The sequence below is a fragment of the Ambystoma mexicanum genome, chromosome 3q (genome assembly GCF_040938575.1).
Source record: "Ambystoma mexicanum isolate Mex_15411 chromosome 3q, UKY_AmexF1_1, whole genome shotgun sequence".
Taxonomy (NCBI): Eukaryota; Metazoa; Chordata; class Amphibia; order Caudata; family Ambystomatidae; genus Ambystoma; species Ambystoma mexicanum.
The window spans coordinates 928,345,002-928,359,461 of record NC_090926.1 but is presented as its reverse complement, the minus strand read 5'-3'; the positions used below and the strand labels follow the sequence as shown (position 1 = coordinate 928,359,461).

General features: G+C 45.4%; 1 protein-coding gene across 1 annotated transcript in view; it reads left to right on the top strand.

Moving 5' to 3' along the window:
- Positions 1–14,460, top strand: part of LOC138583120 (cholesterol transporter ABCA5-like) — a 3,134,767-nt gene that overhangs the window by 1,978,305 nt on the left and 1,142,002 nt on the right. Inside the window, exon 21 of the mRNA XM_069655080.1 lies at positions 8,143–8,270. Within this exon, the coding sequence (XP_069511181.1) occupies positions 8,143–8,270 (128 nt within the window). The remainder of the gene's footprint in view (positions 1–8,142; positions 8,271–14,460) is intronic.

The following is a 14,460-nucleotide window of genomic DNA, read 5'->3' as shown; positions in this document are numbered from 1 at the left end:
TCTTATGCTTATAACATTTCGCCAAATGATGTTTTATAATGCAGCTGCTGTGTTTATCAATGAGATATCTATTTATATTCCTGACAAAAGCACAAGTGATATTTTCCCTGATATTTCCAAACAAACTATCTGACTTAAGAGAGATGCTGGGGAAGACCATGAGGATATACATTCATATCTTGATAATTTAGCCCATTTAAAGAATAGCATGTGGTACCAGCACATGCAGGAAGTGGGGAGGAGAACTTCAGATGAAAGATGTTACATGTGTTCTTTACTTTATTTTACTTTATTCAACTTATAATGCGCAGCAATGGACCCGGAGGCATGATGGCGCGGACGAAACATAAAAACAAATACAAGAAAAAACATCTGCGGAAATCAGTCGAGGGAGGAAGAAGCAAATGTAGGCGAGACTAGTCAAACAACCATGTTTTTAACTTTTTCTTGAAAGGCTCTAGTTTAGATTCCAACCTTAGATCCCGTGGCAGGCCATTCCAAGTCACCGATACTGCTATTTCAAAAGCTCCTTTTGCAACCTTTTTGGATTTACTTCTGGGAATCACAAGCATTTTGGATTCATTATATCTAAGTGATCACAAAGTAGTCTTGATCAGAATAAGATCATTTCAAGTAGCAGGGCATAATACCCAATAGACTCTTGAAGGTGATCAACAGAAGGTGATAACGGATACTCACCTCCACATGGAGCCAATGCAGAGTTCTTCTGGCTGGCGTGACGTTGTCAGGTCTTGCCAGGCCCGTAACAACCCTCACTGCCCCATTTTGAATCACTTGGAGGCGATTTATTTTAGTTTTGCTAATGCCTGTCAAAAGGCTACATCAATAATCCATTTTTGCACCTACAATGGCTTGTGCCCGCGTTTCCGCATTACTCTGAGAAATCATGGGTCGCAGGTGTGCAAAGAATCTTAGGTAGTATGCTGCTCCCGAGGCTACACTCTTCATCTTGTGCATGGTCACCAGTCCAGGGGATGATACACTGGGTATCATCCACAAAGTTATTAACCAGTGTATTATCCCCTTGACTGGTGACCATGCACGAGATGAAGCTTGGATAAACAAAGCATACACATGTATTGAAAATTGGATGATCATGAACGGTCTGGCCTTTAAAGAGCTCCTTGGTCTCTAACTTGGCAGAGACAATCCTGTCGTTAAGCAAATTCTTCAAAGCGTCCAATAGTGTGATTTTATATTTTTTAACTGACGGTTGGTAATCAATAATCAGATTAGGAGAGGGATTCCTTTTCCAGTGGTAGTATTGCTTAAGCATAAAGGTTTTAAGCTTGCGTAAGGCAGGGGTAAACCATGCTTTGTTTTATAGGTGCAGATTTAGCCTTCTTCAATTTCTCTGGGGCAAGCCGATTAGTAATGTCCATGAAAGTGTATGTGAGGGCTTTAGACATGCTCTGCATGGAGTCCGTAGGCAAGGAATTGTTCATATGACTGACTAAGGGGTTGATCTTTTTCTAGGGTGAGTAGCTTGCGGTTTCTGCCCATGGTGGTTGCCAGTATTTTGCTTCTGATCTTCACTGGAAAGGCTGAGCAAATGACAAAATAGTGATCCGACCATGGGCATGGGTTGACGGTCAGATCTGTTATGGACACATTAGTTGCTGCTACCCAGTCAAGAGTGTGTCCTAAATGATGGGTGGTGTGACAATTAAGTTGTGTAAATCCCAGGGTAGTCAGGGCAGACTCCAGATGACCTAGCCAATAATTAAAGTCGCCCATGATGATAAAGCTGATGCAAGGTTTAAGGCAAGCCACCAGATGATTGGACAAGGCTGTAATAAAGTCCTCAGAATGGGATGGTGGTCTATATATTAGTAAGAGGTTCAGAGTGGCCTCAGAATTGATGCCTATCTTATCCTATATGGATTCAATGCCTTCCAATATATTAGCAGTTTCTTCCCCAGATGGTGAGGTGTGATTTGAAAATCAGCGCCACTCCACCCCTTCTGGGTCAATCTGCTCTAAGTGTAGAATAGCCTTCTGGGATTGCCAGATTGAGAGAGGGACCTGCGGCACTATGTGCCCACGTTCAGTGAGGGCACAAACATCTGTGTCTGAATCCTCAATATGAGCTGCTATCTCGGCAACATGTTTAGGCATAGAACGTGTGTTAAGCAACAGGCATGATAAATTGTGTATAGGTAGAACGTGACATCTATTTTTTTGTGTTTTAACCACCGCACCCGTGCCCACCGGTTAACACGTTGCGTCTTGAGAGGCAAGGTGTAGGTCAGGTCAGTGTGTATTCAATAATGGAGGTTCTCCTCTCGCGCCAAGTGTAGATTGCCGCGTAGCGTGCAAGTTAGTGGGGGAGACCGGAGTAGTCCGTTCCTCATCCACATCCGAGGTGAACAGAGAGGTTGTGTCAGTGTGTACACCTGTATAGCCACTGAATAAGGTGACCGGTGGGGGAGAGGGTGACACAAAAATAGGTGAGGCAGCTGTGCCCTTACCCTGATTCCTCCAGGGTTGTTGTTCAATAATTTGTTCGCGTGCGAAAGACTTATTTCTTTCTGATTCTATCGCCGCCAGAACATCACTCAGACCCATAGTGGCAATCTATGTAGTGTATATCAACTCGGAAGACCAGGACGTAGCACTAGCCTGGTCCTGCATCTGACACAGACTGAAACAGACTGGCTAAGCCCTTCCGCGCCGGCGCGTTCGCGCCAAGTTTCTTAATTAAAACACTTCCGGACTACAAATCCTTCTGTGGATTGTAGTCTCTGGCTGCAGTGCGGACAGAGAGCAGTTATGCTTCTGATTCAAGCCGCACTGAAAGACAATCTATCAGATAAGCACATAGCCAGAGCGCAGACACAATGGTCTATAATAGATCAAATGGGGTACAAGTAAATGCTGATTTAGAAACACATAGTCTAAAATCAAATATAACACGATAAAACCAGTTAAAAACAAACATACAGTCCATCTGTTCTCTCATCCTTTATCCATGAACGCAGACAGAACATTATTGTAAGAGAAATACCTATTCATGATGCAAAGAGTCTCTGCCATCTAGCAGCATGCACAAGAGGGCAGTTCGAAGGAAGATGGGCAATCCTACGGTGGATGTTTTATAGAATGTTTCCATAGGAAGATGGTTACATAAAAACAAAGAAAAACGGAAAAGTAGAATGCTCCTATATTCATTTGGTGGCATCACTGGAGAACCGATAGACTGTTGAACAAGAGACTGGGTTGCATAGCTGTATGGGAATCACCACGAATGCCAAGATGCTGGGAGATGCCTCAGCTATTGATATATGGAGTTGCCACCAGAACAGGATGATATGATGGAAGATTAGCATGCAGTGCACACTTATTGATGACCACCAGTAAAAGTAGTAAATGATGAATGCCTAAAGGAATGGGCCAAGTATTCGAAATTATTAACATGGGTTGAATATGTAGCAGGACCTGTGTCCATATTACCAATGAAGAGTGCGTCGCTGTGTTTCAGAAACAGAGAACAGACCACAGTGGGAGAAAATAAAGGATGAAAGCAAATAATGTACCAGGAATGAATTGAGGCACTGCTGTGCGAATGGACCACTGTTGGGCCTGTGGATCCAAGGGTTGTATGCAACTACCTAAAAATTAGGGGGGAATATAGTCTATAGTTATTATAAATGTTCCTGCGGTGGTGATCCCATAAAGTGATCGCCACATCACTGACTTTCTGAAAATGGATACACACCAGAGGAAGAAGAGGTTGCTCATCTTCACCCGACAGAAGAGAGAACTACTTTTCGGCAAAATCAATAGAAGGCGATCACGATAGTCCAGATGAGCATAAATTGTTCAGTAGAAAGGCAGTGATATTTACAGCCTTATTAATGCCAGGAATTCAAATTTCAGTAAAGGCCAATTGGTTACAAATCACTAGGTGGGAATTGCTACAGACAATTAACACACCAATAAAAGGATTTAATGCGATTAGAAAAGAAGTGGGGCCATCAGGCTCATGACTCTTCAGAACAGATATGTCCTGGACTTGGTTATAGCAATGGAAGGAGGCGGGTGCGCCAAGATCGGCCTTCTTGCCGTACATTCCACCTGCCCATGATGGAGAAAATGGAACCTTGTCGAAAGCAATAACTATGATGTCGACCCTGCATACATGGTGGAAGAAGTAGATGAGACCGAAGATGAAAATTGGTTTTCATCCCTGTTTTCATGGGTTCCATCCTGGATGGACAATATTACTGGGCGCTATACTAGTGCTAGTGTTGCTAGAATTATGTTTTATAAGAATATTCATAGGACAGTGCAAGAAGAAAACATAAAAAGCAATTGAGATGAAGATAATGATCGATGTGAATGCTGTAACTGATGAGCACATACAGACTGAAAGCACCACCCGTGAGCACCTTAAAGGAAGTCCCCTGGCACGCCCAGGAACAAGGTTTTACTATCCCAAGGATAATAAGAACTATGTGGGACGTTGGATATTCTATCAGCCGACTGGGATTGTTGCCATATGACGTGGAGTGTGGATGAACACATAAGAATGTAGGTGACCTGATGAGGGTGACAAAGCTATGGATTCCTAAAAAACAAAAGTGTAAAGAAAAGGTGAGGAGGTGGTCGAGGACTCGACCAGAGGGAGGAATGTAGAGAAGCAGATGTATACGTCATCTACAGAGCCCACCCCCTCACCTCCATCATATTGGATGAACAGAAAGAAAGCACTGTGTATGACACCTGGTATCATTCCAATACCGCATCAGAGATATGAAAGACGTTATGCGCTTAGGACAATCTTATTTAATATACCCTCGAACTGAAATGGTAGAAGGAAGTCTGCAGACACCACTGAACATAGAAGAGTTATAAGTAATGTCCGACAGGTGTAAAATGACATCATGAAGAGAAGACACGCGGATCTAGTGAAACGATATACGAATACTTAAAGAATGAAGATGTGACTGAAGCAACATAGTAATTGAACATATGAATAAGAAACAACCATATACACTGAGAAACTGAGAAGATAAGTAAGAAGAGATGTGGTAGATGTATATACGCAGAAATTCAAGGTATATCAAATATATAGAACTTGCTGCAGTTTAAAATATAACACGAGTAAAGCAGCCATGATGAGAAGATGGCAGTCGCTTTTTTATAATAAGCTAAAAACCCCAAGGAAAGAGACCAAGGCTGCAGAGCTGACAGGCACTGAAATACAAATTTGTTTACGAGAAAATAATATTTGTTTGGCTAAGGATCAAGGATGCCGCAGCCAGAAGCAACTGCAAGGTACAAAAGGAGACGAAGAAGATAAGCCATGTACGCAAGACATTTTTCTCTTAGATTAAGCAAAGGAGTAAATATCTACGAGTACCAAGTATTGGACATTTAGAGATGCAGAAAGCATTTGTAATACAGAGCAACCAAGTCTCCAGAGGCCGAAGAGAGTAATAGCACCCAGTATAAATGAATCAAATAGTACTAAATAAGAGAACAAAATGGACAAATCATGGTCTCTTCACACGTGGGGCAAGATCAGAAAACAAGTACTATTCATAATGCTCCAGACGAAGATCGCAATGTACCTTCATTACCTTAAAAGTTCTGGAGAAGAGAACAGTCAGCAAGGACAAGTACAAAGAAGAGACATTGACTTAGGGGCTAGCTGATGAGATGGTAGGCTAATTGGCCAAGTGGGCAGTTGTCTGACGTTGTTCTCCGAACCTTAGTTTTATTTTGCTTACATGCTGCTAACGAGCCGAGTGTTGGTAGAGGGTGCCAACCAATCAGGATGGCCTATGTGATGATGGACTATACATTGTTGCAGAAGCCAATCCGCTACTATTATCTATAGTACATGTAGTTGGAGGTTGTCCCAGGCGTACCTACTCAAGAAGGGGCAGCCAATGATGTTACTAACACTGAAATAAGCTATAGGAATATATGTTCCGTTTACCATTCCCTCCGCCCGATAGGTTTTTACTGTTTGCCACGTAGGATGATGTCATAGCTGACGTACATTGAGGTGTTGTGTAATGGATATGTGTTCAAGAGTGTGTAAGCTGCAACTTGTTATGCTTGGAGATTTCCCTACTTTATTGAACTGATAATAAAGTAGTACTTTGCTGTATTCTCAGTCTGTCCAGTTATTTGGGCCTGAGATCAAATATTGTGGTAATCCCATTCTGCACTTAGAACTCTCCAGTTGCTACTGCACAGTAGGGAAATCCGACCTTATCATAGGGCAAGTTAGGCATTCATCCACCCTGCCTTTTCGGTTTTTAAGAATACTTGAATATGTTGTCTGTCTCTTGATGCCTTCACAGTAGATGGGGGTATCAGCCAGTTTTTGTGTGCTGATGTCTGTGATGGTGGTTCCATATGAGATTGATGTGTAGGCAATGATGAGCATCGGATCCTTTGATCTTGTGGAGGGTGGTGTGTGTATGCATTCAACTTTGTTGTGAATGTGATAACTGTTGTGTCCATGCTACCATCAGTGGTGTGCAGTGTTTGTGTTGTCTAGTAATAGGCTGTGGATGAGTGGCGTGAGACACATTGGGCCTCATTACACGGTAGGCGGTAAGGGTTTACCGGTAACGGTAAGGGGGTAAGGTAAACCCTTACCCCCTTACTACGAGGTCCCTTTCCGGGTTGGAGAATTTAACACCTGCTTTTTGCAGGCGTTAAAAACCAACCCGCAAAGGGACCAGGGAGCTAATTACGGTACCGCAATTTACGGCACCGTAATTAGCGCCTTTCCCATAGAGCCCTATGGGGCAAAAATGGGAATGGGGAAGGGCAATGGGGGAAAGGGGAATTACCGCCCCGCCAACCTTGGAATAGGGCGGTAATTCCCCTTTCCACCAATGCGATGACGGTAATGAGGTAATGAGGCCCCTTGTATACTGCTTACTAGAGGCACAGGGTGTAAGATTCTGTGTACTTTCCAGGCCATGAAAATTCCAAACAAGAACTGTTGATGTTTTCATCTGCCATTGCCTTTCGAAAGCTCAGGGAGCAAAGAGGCAAGTGGTCATTGGGGTGCGGGGGTGGTGGAGACAGGTAATAACAGTGGTAAAAAGGAGGACAAGAAAGGACAAGCTGTGATTGGCTGAAGGTGGACTGTGGTGACAGGAGCTGCTACTACTTGCACCGGCTGAACAAAGAAAATTAAAAATGATAGAAATGCATTTGAGTTTTAGAACATTGCTCCAAGAATTTAAAGAAAATGAGGATCACTAGCTGAGCATTGATCAGACTATATAAGGATGTTAAAGTTAATTCTGTAAATATTCAACCTTGAGAATGTTTGTGAGGGTCGGAATGTTTGGGCATTGAACACTGGAGCAACAAGTTTTCTGAGTGACTGAATGGCCAACATAATGTTTAGTTTTAGGACACTTGCAATGCACATATCCCAGTGGGAACCAGACAAGGAACCTGTATCTGGGAGCAGATGCAAACTACAGAAAGACGAGCATGACTGGTTTGATTGTTTGTTTACAGAGAACTATGTGCTGTTTATTAATACACTCAATCTCTCATGCTCTCTCTCTCTCGAAAGCTCAGGGAGCAAAGAGGCAAGTGGTCATTAGGGTGCGGGGGTGGTGGAGACAGGCAATAAGAGTGGTAAAAAGGAGGACAAGAAAGGACAAGCTGTGATTGGCTGAAGGTGGACTGTGGTGACAGGAGCTGCTACTACTTGCACCGGCTGAACAAAGAAAATTAAAAATGATAGAAATGCATTTGAGTTTTAGAACATTGCTCTAAGAATTTAAAGAAAATGAGGATCACTAGCTGAGCATTGATCAGACTATATAAGGATGTTAAAGTTAATTCTGTAAATATTCAACCTTGAGAATGTTTGTGAGGGTCGGAATGTTTGGGCATTGAACACTGGAGCAACAAGTTTTCTGAGTGACTGAATGGCCAACATAATGTTTAGTTTTAGGACACTTGCAATGCCCATATCCCAGTGGGAACCAGACAAGGAACCTGTATCTGGGAGCAGATGCAAACTACAGAAAGACGAGCATGACTGGTTTGATTGTTTGTTTACAGAGAACTATGTGCTGTTTATTAATACACTCAATCTCTCATGCTCTCTCTCTATTTTTCTCTCTGAAGGCTCAAATATTGATCATATCATCGATGCACTGAAAAGCCAGAACATTGCAGTGGAACTGATGAATGGAAGTGACCATGTTGCTGCCTCCCCGCACAATGCAGCCTTAAATGTGTTCCGCTCTGAAAAGGTATGAAGTAGCTGGCCCGCTGGTATGGTGATAGAATGTTTCAGCAGGGATTATGCTTTAGACTATGGTAGTTCTTTCTGGGTGTTTTGAGGGCTAATCATGTTATGTTGTGAATCCTATGGGTCTGGAGTCTGTTTGTTGGGCTTATTTTACAAAGATGGGCTTTTTTTCCTTTCCATGGTGCCCTACTGCTACAGCTTAAGTACCCTTTCAATGGATTGACTTTCTCCTGCAGATTCCTCATCTTGATAGATATCCAAACACTTGTGTGTGAGTGCAATACAAATGAAATATCATATCATCATCCAGCTCTGTTGCTCGGAAAATTTTCAAGATGGGGTGTAGTGGACCTCGATCCGGCTGTCGATTGTTGATCCGTCTTGCTCGGTGCTCAATCATCGGCTCCGGAAGTGATGTCAGACATAGTATGTATAACAGGTCACTATACCCCATGCTTCAGTTCCTTTTTTCTGTATGCTTGCGCGCTGCATAGGGAACACCACTTCGAGTTTTCTGGGCATTTTTGTACTAAAATTGTCAATTTCCTCAGAAAACTTACACACAATGTCATCTCACCGGGTTTCAGGCTTCAAGCGATGCTGCAACTGCAGGGCCAAAATGTCCTTGACCGACCCCCACAACGTTTCTGTGGTGCCTAGGCGGAAGTCACGACACAGAGGCCTGACGTTGTGCTTGAAAATGTAGCGAAGTCCCTACGTGAGAGAGCCGGGAAACTGGCTTTGGGCTGACCGCCTGCGCGGTCTCTCGTCCAGTCTGCCGAGACCAAGGAGCCCACCCCCGACAAGGGGAAGGAAATGCATTGCAAAAAATCTAAGAAATGGTCCCATTCCAGGAGCCATTCCTTGTCATCTTTGTCACGTAAGAAGAAGCAGCGCCATCATCGACATGAGTCCAGCTTGTGGTTGGAACGAGGTAAGCCCTCTGCTGGGCCGATCACTCGGAAAGAGTGTGAAAGCTTTTTAAACATCCATGTTTGAAATGTTTAAACAACAAGCTGCTGTAGGTGCGGTTTCCTCCCCCACCGACCAGCAAGCTTTGGCCGCAAAAGCAGCATTTGGTGGTTCCGACCCCAACGCTGATCTAGTCTTCAGGCTCCACAGCGTCAAAGGTTCGAAAAATCATCAGAAGGCCGTAAGGCTGATGTCTATGGCCTCCATCGGTCGTCCGCGCTTCCCTCGACGCCGAATGAACCATCAGCATCGAAAGCCTCATTGGCTTTGAAAGTCGTTCCATCGGCAGTAAAACCCTCTGTGCAGATTGTCGCTGATGGTTCCTTCATACCGCTGTCAAGGTCGGGCTTCTTCGACTCCATGCAATCTATCTTCAGCACCGACGTCCCCAATGACCAAGGGGATGTTGACCCCATTTATACGGGAGCCGGCGGTTTAGATTACTTGGACGATCAGGCCAATTTATTAGCACAAGCTCAAGGTTTGCAAGAAGCTAGTACCCTAGATTCATCCCCAGACCTTGAATTGTAGCAAAGCCATCCCTACAACATGCTAATGCCAAATTCAGGGCTTTGATTGACAGGGTTGTAGACACCCTTGGTCTAAAGTCATCTGTCACACCTCTTCAAGGGTACGAGCTCACAGACAACTTGGATGACGGTCCCACAGTTCAGCATAATATGCCATTTAACCCCCTATTGCAGACCCTTTAGCCTCCTTATGGCAACAACCTTGCACTATTCCCCCCATGAGCGACAATTTTGATATGATGTGATATTTTATTTATAGTGCACCTATACACAAGTGTTTCAAGGCACAACAATTTTATGGGGAATTATAGGCCGGCAAGAGGAGATCCTTCTTTACTCGCTACACACCCTTCCCCAGACAGACTGGTTGTGCAAGCTGCCACATTTTCCACCAGACCTGCAGCACCCTCTTCCAATATGCCTCTGGATAGGGAGTGAAAGACGTCGGAAGCATTGGCCAAGACCTTTTTCACTTCTAGCAACATGGCACACAAGTCCACCAACATAGCCTGCAGGTTTGTGAAGTATTCCTTTGGCTTGTGGAAAGCTGTGGAGCAGGCTGCGGAATACGTCTCTGAGGGTGCAATGCGGGACGGAATTTTACAGCTGGTGGAGGATGGGCAGGAGATAGCCAACTAGTCATTGCAATTGGGCCTGGACGTAGCAGCATGCTTTGGTCGTTCTATTGGGTCAGCAGTAGCTATGAGGAGACAAGCCTACCTAAAACCTCTGGTTGCTCCCTAAAGGTTCAGAACAAGCTGCTTGACATGCCATTTGAGGGAGACATGCTTTTCGGTCAAAAAGCTGACGACGCTTTAGAAAAATGTAAAGCGTCTTAAGATTGCCGCAAAATCTTTGGGCCTAGTTGCACAGCTGGCAAGCCTGCCTTCAGCTTTGTCTCAAGAGGCAGAGGCTATAGGTGTTATACCCTATGGCAAAAAGGTGCAGGTCCCGCAAGTCAGGCAGGTGCAGAGGCGTTTCTCATGTCCCGGAAGGGGCAGAGGGCCTTCTAGAGGTCAACAAGCAGCGTTAGGGGAGCCCGCGCCCTCTAAGCCTCTTTGATCTCCCCTCCCACGATGCACCGGCTGGTGGACAGTTGGCAGGGCATTGGCCCCAGTGGCAGGAGATAACCTCTGATGCCTGGGCCCTGCAGTTGGTCTGGTGGGGTTTTTATCTCCCTTTTATTAAAGAAGACCGCCAGACGGACCCCCACCAGCCCCAATCCAACTGTGACAGGAGCTCCAGGAAGAACTGAGAGCCCTGTTGTGAAAGAGTGCCATGGAAGAGGTACCTCCTGAACAGAGAGGATCGGACTGGTATTCCTGTTATTTCCTAGTGCCCAAAAAGGTAGGAAGTCTCTGACCCATTCTGGACCTTATAGCTCTAAACAAGTTACTGAAGAAAGACAAATTCTGGATGGTGACATTGAGAGAAATTCTCCATGCCCTCGAACTGCCTATTTACATTTGGCAGCAAATCTCAAGCACAGGAAGTTCCTACGGTTCCTCATAGGGGACAAGAACTATCAGTTCAAGGTGCTTCCCTTTGGGTTGACCTCTGCTCCAAGGGTCTTCACCAAGCTCATGGCGGTAGTTGCGGCTGACCTCAGGCGATCCGGGGTCCATGTCTTTACTTACCTGGATGACTGGCTGATCTGAAGGAGGTCGACAGGGCAAGTCTTATCTCACCTGGAAGACACCTGCCTACTATTGCACAGGATGGCTTCTCCCTGAACTTGAAGTCCCATTTGACAAAGGCTAGTTCATCGGAGCTGTCCTAGACACTCGGGCAGGGAATGCTTTTCCTCCCGAGGAGTGTCAGCAACATAGCACAGATGCTGCACTTGTTTCAGAACCACGCCACCTTATCAGCTATTTCCTTCCTGTGCCCCTTAGGCCTCATGGCCTCCTGTATTGTTCTAGTTCCAGAGGCCAGACTGCTCATGATATCCCTTCAGTGGATCCTTAGGGACCAGTGGTCTCAGTACCTAGGCGCACTCACAGATCCCCTCTCAGTGTCCAACCAAGTGGTCAGCGACCTTGGGTGGTGGAACACGAGCAGCAATCTCATTGCGGGGGAACCCTTTTGGCCTCAGGTCTGAGTGGTCACGGATACATCTCTGAAGGGTTGGGGTGCCCACTGCAACGTTTTGCAGGTGAGCGGCCTCTGGTCAGCGAGAGAAGCCAAGTGGCACATCAACAGGCTGGAATTGTGAGCCATGAGGTTTTGCCCTGTCTCTCAGAGGGAAGCATGTCCTCATTCTCACAGACAACACAGTGGCCATGCACTACCTCAACAAGCAGGGTGGTGTGCACTCCCGCCCCCTCTGTACGGCGATACAGCTGTGGTTCTGGTTACTAGAGAACTAAATCTAAGTCTCTGCAGTTCATCTGGCGGGGACAGAGAACACTTTGGCGGATGCTCTGAGCAGGCAGAGCATTGTCTCACATGAGTGGGCGGTGTACCAGGAAGTCCTACAGGAGGTCTTCTCTCTCTGGGGTACCCAAATGGTGGACCTGTTTGCCACGGAGTCCAACAGGAAGTGCAAACTATTTTGCTTGAGGGAATTCCCAGTGAACGCTGCACTTAGGGGGTGCGTTTCTGATGGAGTGGACCTTCCCTCTCCACTACACCTCCCCCTGATTCCCATTCTTCCTTGGGTTCTCAGGAGGTTGAAGAGATTTCGAGCAACCATGATCTTGATCGCCATGGACTGGACAAGGAGAATGTGGTACTCTGATCTCTTGGATCTGACCACCTGTCCACCTCACTGGTTGCCTCGGCTGCCTCATCTCCTGTCTCAGTCGGAGGGTCGGGTGCACCACGGACTACGGATTCATTCAACCTACATGCGTGGCTCTTGAGAGGATGAGGTACGATGACTGAGACCTTGCTGAGGAGGTACTTGAGATGTTGCTGGCTGCATGCAGACCTTTTCAAGATCTCTGTACGTGTGCAGGTGGAGAAGATTTGAGGTGTGGTGTAGAGAATGCAAGATTTACCCCACCTCTTGACCCATCACTACAGTGATAGGGTTCCTTCTGTCACTGGTCTCAACAGGCCTTCAGGTACCACAGTCAAAGGATATTTTTCAGCCTTGTCTGTCTTCAAAAGTTTCCCTGAGCAAGGTTTGTTCTTCACTATTCTAGTCATAGCCCCATTCCTGAAGGGCATTCGCAATATATTTCTGCCGATTTCCATTGTTTTCTCAGATTGGGATCTTAATCTGCTTTTGATATACTTGATGGCGGCTCCGTTTGAGCCCATGCATTCATGTTCCTTGAGGCTGTTATCCCTTAAAACAGCCTTCTTGGTAGCAATTACGTCTGCCAGGAGAGTTAGTGAGTTGCAAGCATTGTGCTGCAAACTTCAGTTTCTCTGGGGTTTTTTCGTGAAAATGTTTCTCTCAAAGTCAGACTTGGGTTACTTCCTACGGTAGTTTCAGAGTTTCACCTGTCTCAATCTATTGATCTTCCAGTCTTTTACCCTCCACCACATCCCTCGAAAGAGGAAGAGCGGTTCCACTGCTTTGACCCCAAAAGAGCTTTAAGGTTTTATGTTGCTGGTAGATCTGAGTTTCGGACGTCAGACCAGTTGTTCATGGCCCATTCTTTACCTCAAAAAGATATCGCCATAACCAAGCAAACCTTGTCACGTTGGAATATCTTGTGTATATTCGAGTGTTACCATTCGGCAGACAGGGAGCTTCCGCCAAGCACCAGGGCACATTTAACCAGAGGCATTTTGGCTTCTTTGGCCCTTCAAAGGGGAGTACCTGTCAGGGACATATGTCGGGCGTCCACTTGGTTGTCTTTGCATACGTTCACCAAGCATTATGCCTTGGATGTTGCACGGGCAGCTGATGCACGGTTTGGTAGGGCGGTTCTACATGATCTACTTGTTTAACACTTTGTGCCCTCCTCCGTTATTCTAACTGCTTGGGAAGTCTATCAAGATGTGAAATCTATGGGAGAAAGGCAATCCATTGAAGGAGAAATTACTTACCGTAATGATCTTTCTATGGATTCTTCTCCCACAGTTTCCTCATCACACTCCCACTCAGAAAGTCTGAGTGGCCTAAGCTTCTGTCCGACCGAGAAGACATCTGATGACGGCTCTTAGATGACCGCTTCTGTCTTGTTAATCTCTTTGTTTAAATTTAAATAAAATGGAATCTCTAATTATGTGGGATCCTCCTTTGGGCTATATCCTCTTAGGTTTTTTATAGGCTGTTTAGACTCCCCTCGTTGGTTTTCCTCTGCAGCGTTCAGGTACGGGGGAAAAGGGAGGAACTGAAGCATGGGGCGTACTGACGTGTTATATATACAACGCCTGATGTCACTTCCGGAACCGCCGATGGAGCACCAAACAAGACCGATCAACGGCCGAGTAGAGGTCCAATACGCCCCCTGTCGAAACGTTTCAGAGGAGCAGAGCTGGATGATGGGCATCTATCACGATGAAGAATGTGCTGGAGAAGACTCCATAGAAAGATTATTATGGTAAGTAATTTCTACTTCTCGTCCTGATTTCATGTGATCAACGTCGCTTGCGACGCTTTGAAACAGTGTTTTCTTATTGTATAAGTGCCTAAAAAGCAAACAATAAATAAACGTCAACGACACACTCTGTTGCAGAACAGTGAACAGCTTTTTTCCCGTATCAGAGTGTCTACTGGTTTTCGTTATT